This window comes from Eublepharis macularius, chromosome 8 (genome assembly GCF_028583425.1).
Source record: "Eublepharis macularius isolate TG4126 chromosome 8, MPM_Emac_v1.0, whole genome shotgun sequence".
Classification (NCBI taxonomy): Eukaryota; Metazoa; Chordata; class Lepidosauria; order Squamata; family Eublepharidae; genus Eublepharis; species Eublepharis macularius.
The window spans coordinates 134,016,849-134,031,452 of NC_072797.1; the positions used below are offsets into that span (position 1 = coordinate 134,016,849).

The window sequence follows — 14,604 nt, forward strand, 5'->3', positions numbered from 1 at the left end:
GGTTATCTAGGCTGAGTGGATGGGGAAATATATGCATCACTGTTTTTAGAAATTTATGCTTTTATTGATATTTATATTGCTGCTAAATGTTATCCTATTTTATTGTACTGTGCTGTGATCTGCTCTGAGCCCGCTTGCGGGGAGAGTGGAATAAAAATAAATAAATAATAAAATAACCTGCCTCACATTTAAGCCAAATCTCTGGGATTCACTTAGGTTTAGGGTTGAAACTTCATGTTAACATTTTGTAACAAGCCAGGTCTGCAATACTTATAAAAAATGTGGCAAATAACTCCTCTTGGGGCAAATAACTCCCCTTGGGGTTGTTTCAGCCCCACACCATGATCCCAAACTGAATTAGGCCCCTGCAAACCTTTAAAATGCTGTCCTCTGCAGAGGCTGTGGGGCAAGCATATCGGGTCTGGGAAACCTGGACACAGCTTGTCACAAAATGTTATATGTAGTTTGGCCCTTAGTTCTTGCTCAGGGAGTGAACTTGTATCTGGACTGTATCAATTCAGACTATAGTATATTTAAAACCAGCATGTTAGGGACAAGGTTGCTAACTTAGGTTCCCCCTTACATGCTAATATCTGAGAGATATTCACTGCCTCAGTGAGAGCTAAGCCTTTAAAGGCTATCATTTAGCCTGGATGGTTATCTGGTGTGTGTCCTTGGAATGTTTTGTTAGCTTCTCTCAAAGGAGGATATTTGGATGTGGGAGAGAGGCATCTAGTGAACAGCTGGGCAGAAACTCATGGCTCTGCATACCAAATGAGAATTTCTGGTAATGGCAAGCAAGAATCTAACGGATAGGGTGCCCTGGATACCAGCATCAAGTCAAAACTGTAATGCCACTTGTGGCACAAACCTGCAAGTGACATCATTGTGTCCACGTGGCACCCTGATTCCCCTGAAACTCTAGCACGACACTGTCCCCGCACCCCAGTGCCTTCTGCCAGCTGCCAGCACTGAGCTGGTCACCCTACTAATGGAAACACAAGCAATGCTGCAACTGCTTGAAGAGAACGGATTCCAAAGATCTTCAGGTCTCTCTAACCCCAGAGGTCCTAAGTGAGTCTCAGGAACACAAACAGAGATTTGTTTTGAATCCAATTAAAGCTCATGTAAGTTGAGAGGCCACGATACCCACCTGATCAGGACCAGAGAGGGGCATTTCACAAATATGGATGAGAAAGAGGGCTGGAATGGGGAGCTCTTGTTTCAAGACCAAAGGGCCTCCTTCAGGTAGTGGAAACGGTCCCTTCACCACAGGGTCCTTTGAAACAAATTATTAAAAAATGAATGAAAGGTTCCTGCAGAAAACCTGCTTCTCAAGAGGCTATCATGCCATACAATATTATCTAGGGGCCAAACTAGATGTTACTCTTTTAACTCTCCTGGCCCAACCTGCATTCTGCTCAGTCAGAGAGCAGCTGCAGGGAACGAGGCACAGAGGGGAGAAAGGCCCCTGGCCCTGCACCGTTTTCCCCACCCGATACACTGAGGGGGACGGGCCGCAGGTTTACTGCTCACAAAATGGTTACGGCCGGCCAATTCTTTTTCAGTTATTGTACAATCAAGAAGTTGCATCATCGCTGTCTCAATATTCTAAAAACATACAAGGTACAACAGTCTATTATAATTTTCTTCATTTAAGGGGGGGGGGAAGGCTTGCAAACATCTATAAAAATAACTTGACAGAATTAAGAATTAAACCTACTATACTTATCCCCTAAGGAACTTTTGAAAAACTCTACAAAACTGTATTATTATGTATCTATTTCTATATGCTTACTGTCTATTGCTTTTCATACGGGAAGAGGGTGGGATTTTTTGTGCATAAATTTACCCTTATACATATTCCCATGAAGAGATATAATAATAATAATAATAATAATAATAATAATAATAATAATAATAATAATATAACATTTGATTTATATCCCACCCTTCAGGACAACTTAACGCCCACTCAGAGCAGTTTACAAAGTATGTTATTATTATTTCCACAACAATCACCCTGTGAGGAGGGTGGGGCTGAGAGAGCTCTGAGAGAGCTGTGACTGATCCAAGGTCACCCAGCTGGCTTCAAGTGGAGAAGTGAGGAATCAAACCTGGTTCTCCAGATTAGATTTCTGCCACTCTTTACCACTACAAGGCTATAAACAAGAGAAAATCTCACTGAGGAAATACTACAACTAAAACATTTACAAATTATCATGGAATTTTATAGACTTAATTAAATGTGCTAAAGTGCTCTACACCGAACTGGATCATAGCTAAGGGTTATCCCACAAAACCTCAAAAACCTAACATGGAAATAGTTCTCAAAGTAAACACACCACTTGTTAAATGGTCCTTTATTATTTAGAGCAGAGATTTGATTTAGCTTTATATCCAATCAAATATGAAGAGAGCCACTACTAGTTTGGAGCGTCTGACACTGATCAGGGAAACCTGGGGTTAAAGCTCCCTCTGGGTCAAAACTTTGTATGCCATCTTGAGATCCTTTGAGAAAGGGCAGAATTAAATCTAATAAATAGTAAAACCTACCTACTGGTCAAATATACTTAGGATGTAAAGGGTCACCCTTAGGTTTTTAAAAAAGATGTTAACTGAAGTGCTGCCGGTTTTCTGTATAAGTATGAGCAGAGAAGTAATCTGACTCTATATTGTAAAAAGTACATTCGATTGCAGTATGTCTAGTGCTAGTAGCTGTATTAATGTTGATTGTGGAAAGAACCTTTGATCGAGAGCTGGGTGAGTATTGTTTGGGAAGTATTTCTAGGCCAGGTTTTTGCATGGGAAACAAGAGTCTAGCAGGTTTTAGTGGGTTCAGCTCTGCTGTGATTTTTTGGGCTTTCATAGGAAATTTTGTTAAGGTTCCCTGAACAATCTCCTCTTTGTAAGCGTTCCTTCAGGAAGAAAAGAAGCTTCTCAGAGAGAAGGCAAGCAGTGAATTGTAAGTACAATCTCTTTGTGAAACTTTAAAAAAAAGGATCCTTAAAGAATAAGTATGTCTTTTGGTTGCTTGAAATCCTTTTTCTCTTATAGTATTTTTTTATAGGTTATGAAAGATTTTCTTCCTTTCCTTTCAAGAATAAGTAAACACGTTTAACATTTTTTATAGAAGAGGGTAAGTGATGCTTCTTTTTATGCAGCAACAAGAGCATTAATACTCTAAACTAGCAGCAAAACTTTTAAAAACACTTCTGAAATGCACTCAGCACCTTCACTGATAAAGCAGCCCTACTCAGAGCTGTTCTGCGAGGCTTACTCCCAGGAAAGTGTTTTTAGGATTGCGCTGTAATCCCCCCTAGCTGGCCTCTGAAACTAGAAATTAAGCCCTACCAAAGGGATAGATGACTAAGGGAAAGAATGGCCCATGAGAGAAAACCCGCAGGGCCACGAGTTAAATTGGTTCCTCTTGCATGCCAATTCTCTCCCTAAGCAAGGGGGGCATTTGCATTTTCAGCAAACATGGGGTTTAGGAAGATTTGCTGGCCAAGATAATGTACGGCTCTTCCCTGAATCCAAATGATCACGCTTGAGCAGGTGTTGGTTTTCAAATTGGCCAGTGGGGGGCAGACTGCCTACTGTTCAAGCACATACTTCTAAAGAGGAGCACTGTGGAAAAGATGAAAAGGAAAACCCAGAGCGGTCTTGTTTTGTTGGGAAACTCTTACTGTAAATATTGATGCCCCTACCGAAAGTGTGACAGAAAAGGTCAAGCCCACAGGGAACAAACATCTGGCTCTCATAAAAAGGCATGCAGTCTGTTTCCACAACTCCCATTTCGTGGGCACTCCTAAGGAACTGCACCTCAGCAACGTGACTGGTGAGTAAGTGGAAAGGAGAAAAGGGGGCCATCTCCCTTATTTTAGGTGACCTTCTGGCCCTAGCTGTACTAGGCGCTGAAATTCTTACGCCATTTTAAATACGGCATTCCCCTCACAGAATCCCGGCAATTCTTATTTGGTGGCAGTGCTGACAATAATCGGAGAATACTCCTTGCCTCTCAGTTGCAGAACTGCCATTCGTGGGGTTCCCCAAAGAAATGGAACAATTTATTTATTTATTTATTTATTTATTTATTTATTTATTTATTTATTTATTTATTTATTTATTTATTTATTTACAGTCTGCCTTTCTCACCGAGACTCAAAGCAGGTTACACAGTGTGAGTCAGTACAGTCAAATTCTTTTGAAATTAGTGAAATGCTTTTTAAGACACAGTCAATTTACACCATGGTCCGTATAACATGAAAAGGTCTGAGGACTTTTTTTCAATTTTTCCGTCAGAAAAACGGGAATCTTTGGGGGAAACCTTAAAAGGCTCCTTTGAATGAATTGGAATGAACAGAAATGAGTTGGGTACAGGAATTCTCACTTTAGTTTTGAGTATAGAAGAATTTTGCTTGTTGAGAACTAATTTATATCTTTAAATCCCAGAAATGATACAATTTTATATGCTAAGTTCTATGTGATGCATTTACGTTGCTAAAGCAGCAAAGTAGATTTGGGTTTGATAAGAAAGTAAAGACTGTATATATTTCGGTTCGGGGGGGGGATGTTCTCCCCATCTTTTGAACATTTCTGGAAATTTCACCTCTCTGGACATCTACTCTGCAGGAGAAACAGGGACTCTGAATTGCTAGCCTTACAGTTACGATGAACAAAAGCCTATGTCTTCCTCTCCACGCTTGGGAGACAGCAGGTTCTGCGGAATTTAGTGTAGCTTGCTTCAGAGCTCATCTGCACAGAAATGTACTGCATGGCTTTTGTCCTGGGAGGAAGTCCCACTGAATTCAGTGGGACTTGCTTTTGAGTAAACATACATCATACAAACATACATCAGATCAATTAACGTGTGCAGCCACTTCACGACACTCTATACCTCAGCTTCTCTGATCTTCTGGAATTGCTCTGGTGAAGGAAAATCTGGAGCTCCCAGTTTCTTCCATTGCAGATACGGATTGGTTAGGTTGTTATCCATGTAGTAAGTCACGTACACAAGTTCTTTGGGGCGACAGATGGAAGTAAATATGTGAACCTTTCTTGTTTGAAATCCATTCAGTATCAAGTCAGATTGTGGCTTTGCAATACAAGCTTAGTGGTTTGTACCCTACCATCTATTTCTATAACAGTAACAACGTTCAATTTATATACCGCCCTTCAGGACAATTTAATACCCACTCAGAGTGGTTTACAGAGTAAGTTACTATTATTCCCACAACAAAACACCCTGTGAGGTGGGGCTGAGGGAGCTCTGAGAAGCTGTGATTGAACCAAGGTCACCCAACTGGCTTCAAGTGGAGGACTGGGGAATCAAACCCTGCTCTCCAGATTAGAGTCCTGTGCTCTTAACCACTACACCAACTGGCTCTTCTGATGACAGAAGAGCATCTCTAGGTTTTTGGGAGGTGGGGGAGTGATTTATACCAAATCCCCCCTCACACTGCAATTCCCACCTCTCCGCCAAAGCTGTCTATAAGGATCCAATGACTCCCCCCATGAACAAAATTAGGGTTATTCAGTGAGCTGCAGCACAAGGGGAAAGCTGGTAAAGCCATACTCCATGTGCAGATTTTGAAGAATACAAGCCAGTCTTTTTAATCTGCCATAGCCTGTTATCTCCAAGTGGGTGTCAGGCTTGAGTGATTCCTGCCATGTGCCACTTCTTAGTGAATTAATCTGGTTGGGTCTATATAGATGTGGCTTAGCAGGAGACCCTGCATCACCCCAAATCTGCCTTGGGCACATTCTTAGGAAGAACAGACCTTCCTGAGGAAGGTGCCATGATCTTTGCCTCTGTGCTTCGGGTCGTGTGCTCAAACTGCATGCGTGAGCAACTGGAATGTGCAGATCCACAGCCTCCCATGACCCATCATTCTCCTGAAGTTCTCAGCTGAGGAAACAGAGGGTGTGCCAGGAGGCTGGAGCCCATGCCAAGATGCTGCTCCTCTCAGTCCCTGCCAACTCTCCATTTGGGGTGGAGTTTAAAGAGCCACCACCAAAGAGCTCGGCTGGGCTCTGGCCGCATGGATTCTCTCTGGAAATTTTCCCAGTTCTTATAGATGTTGGTCTTCCAAGCAACTATGTATTTGAAATTATTTACACCCCACCTTTCCTATTTAGCCCAAGGCGGCTTACAAAATATGAACACGAGGCCAAATAATGTTAAAACAAAATACAAATTTACAAAATAAAAGCACGCACAAAGCTCCAAGCAGAAGGCAAAATCAGAGAAGGCATTTGACAACCTCCCTCTGTAAGCCTAATCCTTAATACATGGGCAAAAATGGAAAAACTTGGGGGCCAGACAGTTGCAGAGCATGCCACATAGGGTTACCAACTGCTAGGAGAGAAAATGTCCTGTTCCACTAACAGAGATTTAATGGGATGTTATTTAACTCCATGCCATGCAAATCTTCACCTGTCAATTTCTATATATTAAGCCTCTGTTAAAGGGACAGAACATTCTTCTCTAGGCCTCATGGCAATTCTACCAAGGGAAGAAAGGTTTGCAATTTATTACAGTTGCAGTACTATCCCTTGCTGCTAGGTAACTCCTGCTGAAGGTCACTCCTTTCAGCATTCCATGGGCTCTCAGCCTGGGTTTGTTCAAGCCTTAAGAGCCAAACCTCAAGTGACGCCTGACACAGGTCGGACACTTGTCAGCTTCCCTCAAGTTTTGATGGGAAATGTAGGCAGCTTGGCAGAATGTTGGACAAGTGACAGTTGAAAAGTCCATTGGACAGCAGTCGGAGAGCCAAGCTGCAAGACCAGGATGCCTACATTTCCCATCAAAACTTGAGGGAAGCTGACAAGTGTCCAACCTGTGTCAGGCGTCACTTGTAGCTTGGCTCCTAGATACTCTGCTGGCCTGAGGGGGTGAGTCACTGTCTCCAACATGACTCTTGGCATGCTTTCTCTAGTAGAATATTGGTGATGGGAAGTACTATCAAATTGCTGGCAACTTACAATGACCCTATAAAGGTTTCCAAGGCAAGAGACGAACAGAGATAGTTTGCCATTGCCTGCTTCTGTGTAGCGATACTGGACTTCCTTGTTGGTCTCCCATCCAAGTACTAACCTGGGCTGACCCTGCTTAGCTTCCAGATCTGACAAGATCAGGCTACCCTGGGCCATGCAGGTCAGGGAAGAATGGAATATTACCTGTGGCCATTTTTGTCATTGCTTAGCTGTTTTATTGGTGGTCCTCAAGTTATAGCTGACTTATGGCGCCCCCTGATGGGGTTTTCATGGCAAGAGACCAACAGAGGTTGTTTGCCATCGCCTGCCTCTGCAACCCTGCCCTTTCTTGGAGGTCTCCCATCCAATTACTGACCAAGGCCAACCCTGCTTAGCTTCTGAGATCTGATGAGATCAGATTGCTTGCCAAATTCCCCATCTCCATCTGAAAAGCACTGCATCGAAAAGTAACATTTTGAGGGACAATGGGGAGCAGTTTTTCTAGAAAAGGAGCTTTTTTCTCAGGCTTTGAGAAGTGAAGTGCCAGGCCAAGCCAGTCTAATTTTTGCTGCAGGAGAAAAAAGAAGTATGAGCCCCGCATCATCAGCAAAGAGGGGTATCATGGCCTGGTAGACTGAAGTAGCTATTGCAGCTCAGCTTTCCTGATAAGTTCAAGGAAGCGTCTCAATGGCTCTTTGGTCATTTTGCAGTATCATGACCAGGGATTTTTTTCTGGGGAAAGAGGTGGTGGAACTCAGTGGGTGGCCCTCGGAGAAAATGGTCCCATGGCCGGTGGCCCCGCCCCCTGATCTCCAGACAGAGGGGAGTTGAGGTCGCCCTCCGTGCCGCTCGCAATCTCAACTCCCCTCTGTCTGGAGATCAGGGGGCGGGGCCACCGGCCATGGGACCATTTTCAAGAGGTTCCGGAACTCTGTTCCCCCGCGTTCCAGCTGAAAAAAAGCCCTGATCATGACTCACATTTGTATAGCGTTGTGTTAGGTGCACCATCACTATGACAACCATAGCTGAAATCTTACCTTTGGGGCTGGGGTAGTCGGTTACATTTATTGTCACGGCACTGATGTTGCAGCACGTCTGGTTATCATTGCTGGAGTAGAGCAATATGGCTGCCTGCCAGCTGTCCGAGGGCTGTAATGTGGCAGGTTTGTGCAGGCTGGCTAGGACTCCTATAGTGTCAGACTCGCTGGATTCACAGCTGGAGATGTCAGCAGAGACTTGTTCCTCTCCTACACCAGGGGTGGCAGGAACACATCAAAGACATCTCGCTTTTGAGCATAAATGAGAAACCTACAAGGAACTGTTTATTTATGTAGGAGAGCCATCACAGCTCTCAAGATCAATGGCTTTTGAGTCCTGTCTGCTTTCTGGTGAGTCAGCTACTCTGTGCAGAAAAGTTTTTGTTGGAACCTTGCTAACGCATCAAACATGTCAAAGCGGCACTGGTTCCTCACAACAACCTGATGAGGCATGTCAGGCTGAGAGAAGTGACTTGGACAAAATCGCCCCATGAGTTTTATGGCTGGACTACTGTAATGTTCTTTAAGTGAGACAACCTTGGAAGACGGTCCAGACATGGCAATTAGTATACAACAAGTGGGAGACCCGCAAGAACTTGCAGGGTGCCCCCTACAAGTTCTTGCGGGTCTCCCACTTGTTCCCCTTCCCTACCCCCCTAGCCTCTCCCCTTGTTCCCCTTCCCTACCCCCCTAGCCTCTCCCCTTGTTCCCCTTCCCTACCCTCCTAGCCTCTCCCCTTGTTCCCCTTCCCTACCCTCCTAGCCTCTCCCCTTGTTCCCCTTCCCTACCCTCCTAGCCTCTCCTTGTTCCCCTTCCCTACCCTCCTAGCCTCTTCCCTTGTTCCCCTTCCCTACCCCCCTAGCCTCTCCCCTTGTTCCCCTTCCCTACCCCCATAGCCTCTCCCCTTGTTCCCCTTCCCTACCCTCCTAGCCTCTCCCACTTGTTCCCCTTCCCTACCCTCCTAGCCTCTCCCCTTGTTCCCCTTCCCTACCCCCCTAGCCTCTCCCCTTGTTCCCCTTCCCTACCCCCTAGCCTCTCCCACTTGTTCCCCTTCCCTACCCTCCTAGCCTCTCCCCTTGTTCCCCTTCCCTACCCCCTAGCCTCTCCCATTAAAGTGGATCCTCTATCTTGGTTTGTATTTAAAGAACAAAACCTTTCATTCATGGGACAATGGGATGGGATAAGTGATGTTTAAAACTCATACGTGCTGTACCTAGCAGTGCCAGCAAGCCCATCGCCGTGAGCACCGGCTTCCTCACCATCTGGACATGAGGTGGTTTTGTGTTGTTCATCTGGAAGCGCGCTGTCAATGTCCTCTGGGTGAAATGATAGGGGTGGTAGCTCAGAAATGCGTTGTCGTTGCTCAGCAAAGTGTAGTTGATGGTGTTGTTGGGTTTAGCAATCAGGATGTTTTGGTGCTGGGCAATAACCTGTTAAGAAGTGAAAAGCAATTGTTGACGCTGGGGCACCATAATTGTGCTCGATCCCACAGAACGCAATATGCAAAATAAGTCTGTATTGGGGAGTGGTCAATGTTTTTTCCACAAAGCTCACTGCAGATAAAGAATAATAAAGGTCTGCTTTTTCATCAGATTATATTGCATGGGTTTTTCTTTCTTTCTCGGACTAGAACCACTTCTTCAGCTGCAGTGAATGCCGCATCACTATCTATGCAGTCATTTTACTCGGGTAATGAGAACAAGCAAACAGAAAGGGTTGAGGGGCCATGAAACGGAGAAAGTAACAACGTAATTCTGTAAAATTCAAATTGAATAAAGAAAAATAGAGGCCACTTTGGGATGGAATATGCGTGGAAATTTGAGGGAGCAGAGCCTGGGGAGGGACCTCAGTAGGGCTAAGTCCCTTAAAAGCAGCCATTTTCTCCAGGGGGACTGATCCTGGCCTGGATCTCCTGGCCATGCCTTGAGGTTGGCAATCCTACTCCATGTTGATATTACATCCACCATTTAGAAACCACAGGCTCTTCAGTTTGCCAGTTCTCAGCAAATTTATAATGCTAATCAGGGCTTTTTTTCAGGGGGAACGCGGGGGAACGGAAAATGGTCACATGGCTGGTGGCCCCGCCCTCAACCACAACCTACTGGGAATCTTATTCAGTAATCGCTCCGGCTCCAGCAATGTCAGCAAGCATTGCTGAACTTTGCCCTTTCAAATGTATCTTTGCAACCATAAGGACAAGAAAGCTGTGTGACTCCCCCTAAAGAGAGACAATAAAACCTGAGATATTCACAAAACACCTATGACCAAAATTAGTGGCTTTCTGGGGCGTGCTCTTGCAGCAGTGGAGAATGTGCACAGTCCTGAACATGAACCTTTTAGGTGTAAGATCACAAGACTTCTTAATACTATCTCAATCCCCCCCCAACAGTTTGGTAACACAATGATATTCATACCTAGGAACAGAGGAATTTCAATCTGCATACACGGTCAACGCTACAATATGCACATCTTGACAACGCACAGGGATACTGAACAAACAACATCTCCTTGAAGTTGTATAATCTGTTTCAGTCATTTTTTTCTGGGGAGAATCGAAACTCTGTTTTGTCCAGATTGTTTACAATGTTTGTTTCAACCCAGTGGCCCTTTTAGGCCATATCTGATGCATTAAAGGGCCACCAAAGTGATGAAGGCGCTGGAACATGTTTCTTACGAGCAAAGGCGGAAGGGTCTGGCACTTCACAGCTTAGAAAAGAAACAACGAAGTCAGGACATAATAGACGTTTATCAAGTTATGCATGCAGTAGAGACGGCGGACAGGACTTTTTCTCCCTCTCTCCAAATACTAGACCTCAGGGTCATCAAATGAAGTTGATGGTTAGTAGATTCTGGATGGGCTAAGGAAAATACTTCTTTATTCAAAGAGGGATTAAAATGTGGAATTTGCTGCCAGAGGATGTGGTGAGGGCCATAGGCATAGACAGCTTTAAAAAGGTGCCAGAAGGCAACTTCGGAAGAAGGCTTCGGCCTCTTGACCCTGTTACTGAAGCTCCAGAGTAACTAATTTACTGCTATATGAGACAGAATGATGGACTAGATAGACCACTTGCCTCATCCAGTAGGACTCTGATGTTCTTATCTTACTATATAAAAGGTTAAGGGTATTCAAGACAACTCACTTTCTACCCTGTCGTGCCTCCAGAGGGCACTGCTGTGGAGGGAAGCCCAGATGAGGCAGCCAGACCTCCAGAGAGCGCGCCATGGCAATGCCCGCCCCCGCCTTCACCCAGCTGGGATCAGGCACGAAGCAGGTGGCAATGCCCACTCCTGCCTTCACCCAGTTGGGATCAAGAGCGGAGCAGATGGCAATGCCCATCCCCTGTCTTCATCCAGCTGGGATCAGGAGCACAGCAGACAATGCCCAGCCCCTATCTTCTCCCAGCTGAGATCAGGAGCAGAGAGGGGGCAATGCCTGCCCCCCCTCCCAAGTCAGCTGGGATCAAGAACAGAGCAGGTGACAATGCCCATCTCCTGCTTTCACCCAGTTGGGATCAGAAGCAGAGCCGGAGGCAATGCCTGGCCCTCACCTTCACCCAGCTGGGATCAGAAGCAGAGCAGGAGGCAATGCCCGGCCCTCGCCTTCACCCAGCTGGGATCAGGAGTGGAGAAGGTGGCAATGCTCATCCCCTCTTCACCCAGCTCAGATCAGGAGAAAAGCAAGAGGCAATGCCTGCTTCCCCCTTTACCTGGCCAAGATCAGCAGTGGAGCAAATGGCAATGCCCACACCCCACCTTCACTCAGGAGTAATCAGGAGCAGAGCAGGTGGCAATGCCCGCCCTCACCTTCACTTAGCTGGGATCAGGAGCACAGCAGGTGGCAATGCCCATCCTCCATCTTCCCCCAGCTGGGATCAGGTGTGGAGCAGGAGACAAAGCCCCCTACTTCACCTGGCCGGAATCCGGTGCAGAGTAGGTGGCAATGCCCTCCCTCGCTTCACTCTGCTGGAATAAGGCATGGAGCAGGCAGCAATGCCTGCCCCCTTCACCTGGCTGGGAGCAGGAGTGGAGAATGAGGCAATGCCCACCCCCTTCACCTGGCTTGGATCAGGCACAAAGTAGGAGGTAGTCTGCCCTCCTTCCATGGCTGGGATCAGGTGCGGAGCAGGTGGCAATGCCAGCCCCTCAACTTCATCTGGCAGGGATCAGGAGCAGAGGAGATAGCAATTCCCGCCCCCCCTTCCTCCGGCCAGGATCAGGCTTGGAGCAGGAGGCAATGCCCCCCCCTTCACCCAGCCAGAATCAGGTGCAGAGCAAGTGGCAATGCCCACCCCTGCTTCACCTGGTTGGGATCAGGCACAGAGCAGGTGGCAATGCCCCCTTCACCCAGCCACAATCCGGAGTGGAGCAGGTGACAATGCCCCCCCCATGACCCAGCTGGGATCAGGTGTGGAGCAGGAGGTAATGGCTGCCCCCCTTTCACCCGGTCTGGATCAGGTGCAGAGGAGGTGGCCATGCCCACTTCCCCTGCCTTCGTCTAGCTGGGATCAGTGATGGAGGAGGATGGATTCTCCCCTCCTGCTCTCCCCTTTCTGGAGCCCATAGTATAAAATACTAGCTTTGTTGCTAGTATTTTAAAGAATCTTCAAGGCTTTCCCCTGCTTTTTGTGTTGATTCACTCCCTCCAATTATTTAGCTATAGTGCACACATCTGGTAAACCAGAAGCCCACCTGAGTAAGTTAGCATGAAGGATTCATGATGAAGCCTGTCCAACAGCTGACCTAATTCCCCAGCCTGGCTACAATTAGGACCTGAAAAGGATTGCAGCAACACAACTAATCAGATATAAAAGGATTAGCTACATGCTGAAATACACAGAACAGCAGTCTGATTTTTAGACCAGGTCCTGCTCTGCAGACCAGACTTCTATAAACATACTTTTAAAGATCAGGAGCTCAGGTAGTATTGGATGGGGGTGGAGGCTGGAACAGTCAGTAGTGCAATGCAATGACCCTGGTTCCCTTTTTGTAAGGTGAAAAATGTATTTTAAAAAACCTTTATTGTAGGTAAATGTGGCATGTTCTGCTGCTCCAGCCACTCAGATCAGCCCTCCCCCAATTTTAAAGCAATACCAAACCCAGTCTATCTCCAGCAAAGTTGACTACTTCTCCCCCCTGGATTGACCATTACACAGCTGCCTTTTAACTGATCTTCTTCTGCAATAGGTAAAATGCATCGCATAAGAACATTAAGAGTACCCCTCCTGGATCAGACCAATAGTCCACCTTGCCCAGAATCTTGTTTCCATCATTTAGATGCCACAGGGACATCCACTAGCAGAGCCTGATGGTACCCTCCTTCAGCCTTCTTGCTTGCTCCCCAGCATCTGACCGTCTGAGGCATTCTGCTTCTGAACCCAGAGATCTTTCTCAGCTATCATGGTTAATGAAAGTAGACCTATCCTCTATAAATCTGTCTAGGCCCCTAATATATCTGTTTATACCATGCAGTTGGTGCATTCTCAGGAGTCCACAACATGGTACCTCTGGGTGCTAGGCTTGCCACATGCCTACCAGTGGTGGTTAAACTCCAGGCCATTTGCTGCTGTGTCTGCTAATTTCCTCTGATTGGCAGGAGGTGACAAGCCACCTGGTAATCGCCTGCCACCAACAGACAAGCCAGGGAAACAGGCAGTGGGGATGCTTCTGCTGACTCATGCCCGGAGTGACATCATCACGACTTCCGGAAGTGACATCATCACGCTGGCTGTGAGAGTGCTCCCGCCTTTTGTGCCGGGCCAATTTTGGCCCCAAGCATGTCAGTTCTTAAAGAATTGGGCCTGTGCAAAGAACAGGAGCGCTTCTGTGGCCAGTGCGATGATGTCACTTCTGGAAGGGGTGTCATTGCGGGCTGGTGGGAGGGCATGCACAGATTGAGCCTGGTAAGTACTGCCCCTCCCCTGCTAGCCACCAGGGAGACTTGGCAATCCTAGTGCTTGCCGTGCTGCCCACTGATACTTTTCCTGGTGCCTGCCAAGTGTTTTTAGAAAGTGGGTGGGGCCAAATGGGGTTTTTGTCCAGTCATGCTTCGGATTGGCTGTGCAGATTTCTTTAAAAAGTTGCTTCAGCAGCAGCTGCCACCGTAACACAAGGATCCTCACTGTGTGACTGAAGGTGTGTGTGTCCGGGGTCTGAGGCTCAGCCCCCGGACTTGCCAAGAGGAGCAGGCAGGGCACAGCCAGGAGGCAGCTATTCTGCCGCCCCGACAGACCAGGTCCCAAACTTGCCAGCAACTGAGGGAGGTAAAGAAGCACCCAAGCCTCAGAGGGCTAGATGGGGCAGGCGGAAGCCAGCCAGCCCCACCCTCCGCTGGGAGGCTGGGAGCCCAGGCAGGGACAGTGAGGGCAACTGGGAGGGGATCAGACCAGAGGGAGAAAGCCCAGGAAGCAGGGACAGCCAGCCAGCAGCAAGACAGTCAGCAGCCTTACCTGCAGTAGAGGAAGGGCAGCACAGGGCCACGGCCCAGCCTGCAGGCAGGCTAGAAGGAATCAGCCAGAACCAGGTGGGGCTGAAACCAAAGCAGCCACAGGTGGAGCTGCCTGAGGCCCTTAGCAGAGACAACCAAGGCAGC

At 47.0% G+C, this 14,604-nt stretch overlaps 1 protein-coding gene across 2 annotated transcripts in view; it reads right to left on the reverse strand.

Annotated features, from left to right (window-relative positions):
* IDUA (alpha-L-iduronidase) overlaps window positions 1–14,604 on the reverse strand; it is a 105,659-nt gene that overhangs the window by 19,798 nt on the left and 71,257 nt on the right. For both annotated transcript variants that reach the window (XM_054986429.1, XM_054986430.1), the window contains exons 8-11: window positions 9,229–9,445; window positions 8,016–8,225; window positions 4,901–5,022; window positions 1,154–1,279 (exon numbers count right to left, since the gene is read on the reverse strand). In XM_054986429.1, the coding sequence (XP_054842404.1) occupies window positions 1,154–1,279; window positions 4,901–5,022; window positions 8,016–8,225; window positions 9,229–9,445 (675 nt within the window). The remainder of the gene's footprint in view (window positions 1–1,153; window positions 1,280–4,900; window positions 5,023–8,015; window positions 8,226–9,228; window positions 9,446–14,604) is intronic.